The following is a 7,557-nucleotide window of genomic DNA, read 5'->3' as shown; positions in this document are numbered from 1 at the left end:
AAACCCCAGCCCTCCTGTGGGAAATGTTTTCTGCCTAAGGGCAGAATTCCCTTTTGCAAAACTTCATAATAAAGCTCTTATACATTGTTCACGTGTCTCCAGTATCAGTTGTCTGAATACCTGAATGGTTGATTTTTATCACAAGCTAAGAAGAGAAAGAACAGAAAAGTGCAGGGTCCTCCCACTCACCCCTGCACTTTTCTCTTCTTTAACCTCAGATGATTGGTGCTGCAGGCCTCAATTGGTGTGTGGAAAGCTGCATGCATGCATTAGGTGCATGCGTGATCACCAAACTGGTAGTGGAACAGGCAGGTTCCCACTGCTGGATAAAACCTAAAGCCAGTCATGTTTTCCAAACAACTAAATTACAATATCCAAATCTTCCATTTGGTGGTTTTATAAACCAAGCAAGAATGCCAAGGAAAATCCAGTTGTGTTCTGGTGCTTTATTGACAATCACGGCTGTATTTTAAGCAAGTAGAAACTATATCAGCCACTGATAAATATAACCTTCCATCTGGGCAAGCACAAATTTCATAAAGTCTTTTAGATGTCTCGGATTCTCCATTTGTTCCTTGAAGCAAATTTGGCAGTAGCAAATTTTCAGCATCAAAGATCTGCAAAGAAAAAGCACACAAATCAACTTTGCAGCTGTAATTCTGCTATTTCGGTATATTAAGAAGACAATGTTGTCTATTCTTAATCTGAAAGTCAACTGTTACTCCAATCAGCATGTTTTGTTGGCTGCATAATTCTTTATATACATAGAAAGTTTCTATTACACATTTCTAATGCATTTCTAGTGCATCATCTCATCCAGGGGACTTTTATTGGTAAAGCAGAGGTTCTTTGCAGGCCGGGGGGTTGATATGGGATATTAAGAAGATGATGTGCCATTTCATCGGTTGGCTACTGCAATAGGGGTCACTAGTTACAAAATATTAAGTCACCAGAAGACAAACTGATGAATTTTTCCCTCCTTTGCCTCCCAATCATCTTAATTTATTTCTGCCTTTTACATTTTCTCTCTCCATTCAGCATTATCATGGTTTTATAATGCTCAATAAATTGTGCAAAATAGGAATCTTTCACTGAGACTTGATATACCTTCAAATCTCTCTGTGCAGGAAATGTAAGGATTTCTGAGACATGAAACGTTTTGCAAAGCAAGGATTTTAACATGGGAAATTAATAACACTAAATAGAGAACACTCCATTTAAGAAGAAGAAAAATCCCTTTGAATACTAAATTTCCTTTCCTCACCCCTGCATTTTTGTTGACATTGATAATATTCTAAGAACATCTTAAGCCTTTATATAAATTATATATTTCTAAAGGATCAAATAACCTTTGTCAGAAATCTGAACTTTTCAAGGTCAGTAGTAGTCTACTGACCTTGAATCAAACTACTGATAGTTTGATGCATGTAGCAATCACTTCCCTTGAATACCAAGTGTAAATAGAACATTTATTGATGTTAAATAAATCTTTAACATCTCACCATCTCATTGGTACTATGGAATGCAATATCCAAATGAGACAATCCAATAAGATCCCCATTTTCTGCTTGGATGTGAATTCCTCTTGGAGCATTCATGGTGAGAGATCGGGTTGGTGATTCAAGTCTGAAACCAATCATAAGAAGAGTTATCTTAATATTATAAAAACATATCTTCTATTTCAAAAGATGCATGTCTCTTCAAACAATAACTGGGTTTTATAATCATGTCTTCTGGAGGGAGATTTTCCCCAATGTGATGTCATCCTGCCATCTTAAATTCTTATGGTAAAATTATAATCTCAACATTAATTTTCCTAGGAGAATTAATTCCTAGGAAGTACTGCAACCTCATCTATGGGTGACTGAATCATCTTCTGTGTACAGCAGCAATTCTCAATCTGAGCAACTTTTAGATGTGTGGATTTCAATTCCCAGAATTCCACAACCAGCTGGTCTGTAGCATGGCAGCATAATCATTTGCCTTGAGTAACTCCATGATTGCAAAGGGTCAAACATCCCTTTTTAGAAACTAGACTCAAATTACATAATTTGCTATAATGAGACGAGAGGTGCAGCCTCTGTAGACTTGTATATACTGTATATTTGGAAGCAGTGAAAGCCTCTCATTGAGTAGCTAGCGCTAAAAATCAGTTATTCCAATTTTCCATTAAATTGGAAAGTACATCAGCCGTGTTAATGTTATTATGCAAATGATACAAATTGCAGCATTTACTTTACATCATTTTACAGATTTGACAAACTATGTAAATACAGCAGGAATTTTACTACTTGCATTTGATGTCTGCCACACTAAAGTAATTACTAATCTTTTAAAACCTACCTCACAAATTAATTCACAAACCTATAAACCTCAGTAAAGCTATTTGTTATTTTTTTAAAATCATTTAGACCAGTGATCCCCAACCTTTTTGACGCCGCGACCCGGTACCGGCATCAGCTGGCGCCCGCGGCCGCGGCGACACCGGCATCAACTGGCGCCGCCATCTTTTGACGAAAAAGTGCTTCCGGTGACCTCACCGGAAGCACTTTTTCGTCAAAAAGATGGTAGCGCCAACCTTCAGTGAGCTTTTTCGGGTAGAAATGGCTTTCTACCTGGAAAGCTCACTGAGTGAAGCGCCGCTCATCTTTTTGATGAAAAAGTGCTTCCAGTGAGCTTTCTACCGGAAAAGCTCACTGGAAGCACTTTTTACCAAAAAGATGGCGGCGCCCAGCAACCAGCGACCCGGTAAGACTTGTTCCGTGGACGGTGCACCGGTCCGCGGACCGGCGGTTGGGGACCCCTGATTTAGACAATAGTCATTACAACATGTAATGCCACAAGATGCCAGAAGAGAACCGCAAAACTTTTGATAGGCTTTCTAAGTTGCTTGAAAACTTAAGTGCAATGAAGTTGTGCACAATCCAGCTTCTGCCCAATGGATTTCTATGGGAGAGTTAATACCTTGCATATATTTTAAGAAAATAACACAACCTTTGAATTTGTAGAGATGACTTGCTTTTATGTACCAATTTGATTTGCTTTTTAATACAGGAACGTTACCAAAAACGAATGGATGTTTTGTCTGGATGGAACAATTTTTCAAGATAGCACTATTTTTTTTTTTCAATTGGCAAACAACAAGCAACCGCACAGCCAACCAGAGACAGTACCAACCCTCAACCAACCCACGCAACCCCCCACCACCAGCAATTCACCTCCCAATGACCCTGACTTGATGTAATCTCCTTATCACAAGACCCATCACTGATGATTCACAGCTGACCCATCACAATACCCTCAGTTCAGAGGTGGTATTCAGCAGGTTCTGACCAGTTCTGGAGAATTGGTAGCGGAAATTTTGAGTAGTTTGAAGAACCAGCAAATACCACCTCTGACTGGAGATTTTACAGTATCCTTCCCCTGCCATGCCCACCAAGCCACGCCCACAGAACCGGTAGTAAAAAAATTTGAATCTCACCACTGACTCAGTTGACACACTCACACCTGAAGTCCTTATAAACAGAAGAACACTGACACCGACATCCCCTAAACTCCGTTGAAGATGTTACTTACCCTGGTAATGAAATGTTCAGAAACCAACTCACAAGCTCAGAGAATGAACCTTCACCCTCATCCTACACCTGAACTACAGCTATTCGCACTACTGCACAAGCAACAAGCTTGAGCCGAAGGGAAAAAAATAGACATTTGATTCTTAGAAAATATGGACCAATTATGGAATAGAAATGATACTGATGTATCTTCATCCAGGGTCCCCACAGTTGCCAACAATGAAGATTCATTGTTTATATATACTTGCTGTTTCATGGAACCAACTTCTTTAAATCTTACAGGAAGTTATAAACAATCATTCACACCAGTGGTGGGATTCAAATTTTTTTATTACTGGTTCTGTGGGCATGGTTTGGTGGGCTTGGTGGTGTGGCGAGGGAAGAATACTGTAAAATCTCCATTCCCTCCTCACTCCTGGGAGAAGTAAAATCTCCATTCCCTCCTCACTCCTGGGAGAAGTTTGCTGCAAAATCTCCATTCTCTCTGCACCCCACTAACCTGCTTTCCACCTCCGTTATCCTGTGCAGGGCAACAAAAGAAGACACAGCCGATCAGCTGGGACTCGGGAGGCAGAGGATAGATGGGGGCGGGGCTAGTCAGAGGTGGTATTTGCCGGTTCTCCGAACTACTCAAAATTTCCACTACCGGTTTTCCAGAACTGGTCAGAATCTGCTGAATACCACCTCTGATTCACACCCATTTTGTACTTAGGATTAGTTTCAATATAACACCACATTTAAAATACTTGTTTTCATTACAATAAAATGTTCTAGTCATCTGGTTCTGTAGCAGTCCTCAATTCACTGGCTCTGTTTGTTCAGGGTTGGATATCTGACTTTATTCTTTTGAAAAAAAAGCTAATTTCAGCATTGTATGTACAGTATGTACATATTTTAGTATGTTTACGTATTTTCTTGTTACCATTTCTTGATTTTATTTTTGCAAACTGCTTTGAGATAGGTTTTGCCCTAAATGAAGTTTAAAATTATTTACAATGAATATATTTTCTAAAATAAAAGGCTGGGAAAAGGACAAAAATGCACATATAAGGAAAAGCAAGAATATCTGAAGGCTTCCCTAATAGGGCATATATGCACACACATACATCAGGTTTTGGTTTAGTTAAAGTATAAAACAATACATTCTAACTTTTTAAGTAAATAAGGATCACTAGAAGGAATAGAGAGGTAATCTTTGACTTACCTGTACAACCACAATTCTGTTGCTAAGCAAGACAGTTGTTAAGTGAGTCATGCCCAATTTTATGACTTTTTTTGCCACTGTTGTTAAGGGAATTACTGCAGTTGTTAAAGGAAACATGGTCATTAAGTGAATTTGGCTTCCCTCATTGACTTTGCTAGTCAGAACTTGGCTGGGCTGGTTGCAAATGATGATCACATGACCCTCGGACATTACAACCACCATATATATATATGTCAAGCACCTGAATTCTGATCACATGATCATGGAGATACTGCAGCTATTGTAAGTGTGAGGACTGGTCATAAAACACTTTTTTCAGTACTGTTGTAACTTTTGAATGGTCACTAAATGAACGGTTGTAAGTCAAAGACTACCTGTATGAGATTAATAAACCACTGTCTATATTTAAAGCATTTGCACCGTGGATCCCTTCACATTATGCGTGCTTTTCTGTAATTCAGTGCAAGTGATCCCTCAGAATTTAGCAGTGTCTTGTGGCACTGTGTTCTCTCACATTGCTTCTTTAGCTGTCTTACTATACAATATGAAGGTGGAAGGTGATCTTAACAACAAGTTTATTGACCCTTGATAAAGGGCCAATGATAAAGTTCTCAAAATTGTGGATATTTTTTTTTCTTGGAATTTTAAATACTGGACTCTATATATGGTTAAATGAGAGCTGTTCATATTATCTGTGATATTACATAGCTATTCAGTTTTTGTTTTTTTTAAATTAATGAGTGGTGTGGTGACCTAGTGATGAAAATGCTTGCCTCCCATTCGGAAGGTTGAGAGTTTGATCCTAGCCGCAGATATTCTCTCCTAGAGTGTAAAGAAAAAATATCTGCTGTGAACTCGGTGTGGTGTCAGGAAAAGTATTTGGCCAGTAAATGCTCAGCCCCATCCATTTGCCCCAATTGTACCCTGAATTAACGGATTACAGACTTATAAAAGGTAGTTTTTAACTTAGATTTTAAATGAGTTTTCAATAACTAATGTGGTAATATATAATTTGATCCCTTGTTTCTCCCTAGTTCTCCTTTTCCTATTGCGTTTTTCTTCAGTGTATTCCTGATTACTTGTCATCTTACTGCTCCACAAGTCTAGCATTATTAAGGAATACAGCAAAAAAAAAATGGAAACGATAATAAATGTTTACTCATTTTGGAGAGATATTCTTACTTAAGTGTTAGATTTTTGACATCATCTCCTACACCTTGAACAAGTGGTGTTTCTACAGAATGTTCACAAAGGGCACCTTCTGGACCTGAAGCAGAAAAAAAAAACAAATGATTGTCACTTTTAAATGTCAAATGAAGTGCATTACTAGTGGAAAACAATTTTTTTATAACCACCCAACAAAATATCCAAAGCTAATTCAGAGTACCGTATTTTTTGGAGTATAAGACACACTTTTTCCACCCTCCAAAAGAGGGTGGAAATGGCTGTGTGCCTTATGCAGCAGATGTTGCCAAAGCCCCGCCCACCCACTGGCTCCCACCCTTCAGTCTCGGCCTCCCAGCAATTTGCCTCCTTGCGGCGAACAGCAAACAGCCTGGTCAGCTTCAGCACAGCCTGATTAGCACAAACATCTGATTGTCGGTTGGATCGGCCTCCCAACGATCAGCTGTTTCAGGCTACAGGGATCACCATCACCTATGACCGCCTCCGTGTACTCCATTTTTGGCTTCCACATCCTGTTTTTGGCATCCACGCGCCCCGTTTTCTGCCCATTTCTGAACCCTGCTGCCTGGAACAGGTAGAAAATGGGACACACAGAGGCCAAAAGCGGAGCGTGCAGGGCTGAAAACAGGATGCGGGGGCCAAAAATGGGGCACACAGAGGCGGCAATTGGTGATGGCAATCCTTGCAGCCTGAAACGGCTGATCGCCAGGAGGCAGATCCAACTGACAATCAGCTACTTGTGCTAATCAGGCTGTGCTGAAGTTGAACAGACTGTTTGCTGTTTGCTGCAAGGAGGCAAATTGCTGGGAGGCAGAGGCAGATTTTTTTTTCTTGTTTTCCTCCCCAAAAGCTACGTGCGTCTTATTCTTCAGAGCGTCTTATATTCCACAAAATATGGTACAGAATCTAAGGATCTAAGATTCCTCCTTTTTTGAATACTCTGATATTTGGGCTGGTTTAAATATTTGGGGTTCTAATGTAACACTTTGGGCTTTGGAGCTTTTGCTAAGCATTAGAATAGCATATGTTTACATGATGTTAAACCTATATGTTCAAAATGAAATACTCTCATAACCGAAATGAAAAATTAAAGATATATGAAGAAGAAATGTTGGATATAAAAGTTACCGGGAAGTAAAAATCCTGCTTAGAGGGATCACCTAACTGGGAGCAATCTACCAACTGGGTAACGTGTAGTATACAAGCAACATATACATTTATTATTACCTTTATTATCAGAGTACAACATGTGTATAAGACATAACAATATATATATAGCTATTTAACTTATATATATAGTCCTTAACATACAAGCACATTTGGGATCAAAATTTCCATTGTAAGTCATTGCCATTGTAAGTTGAGTTGACAACAATTTTTTACAGCAGTTGTAAAAAATGATCATTAACTAAATCTAGCTTCCTCAATAGGTATTTTTTTGTCTAAGACTAATTCATACGATGGCACAATGTTGCAACTGGTCTTAAGAGTGAGATGGTTGCCAAGCGCCCCGATTGCAATCACATGGCTGCAAGGTTGGTGCAACAGGTGTTAAGCACAAGTGCAGGTCGCAGGCTATTTTTTTTTCCTGAG

At 39.2% G+C, this 7,557-nt stretch overlaps 1 protein-coding gene across 3 annotated transcripts in view; it reads right to left on the bottom strand.

Annotated features, from left to right (window-relative positions):
- Positions 1-431: 431 nt before the first annotated feature.
- The window catches only part of SGCG (sarcoglycan gamma), a 28,239-nt gene continuing 21,113 nt past the window's right edge, over positions 432-7,557 (bottom strand). For all 3 annotated transcript variants that reach the window (XM_026674989.2, XM_026674987.2, XM_026674990.2), the window contains exons 6-8: positions 5,962-6,046; positions 1,503-1,626; positions 432-617 (exon numbers count right to left, since the gene is read on the bottom strand). In XM_026674989.2, coding sequence (XP_026530774.1) covers positions 447-617; positions 1,503-1,626; positions 5,962-6,046 — 380 coding nt within the window. In that variant the 3' untranslated portion in view covers positions 432-446. The remainder of the gene's footprint in view (positions 618-1,502; positions 1,627-5,961; positions 6,047-7,557) is intronic.

The sequence above is a fragment of the Notechis scutatus genome, chromosome 5 (genome assembly GCF_049901735.1).
Source record: "Notechis scutatus isolate UNSWTSFEM ecotype Mainland chromosome 5, rNotScu1.2, whole genome shotgun sequence".
Taxonomy (NCBI): domain Eukaryota; kingdom Metazoa; phylum Chordata; class Lepidosauria; order Squamata; family Elapidae; genus Notechis; species Notechis scutatus.
Note: the sequence above shows the minus strand (reverse complement) of the source record. Positions and strands in the feature narration are given on the sequence as shown.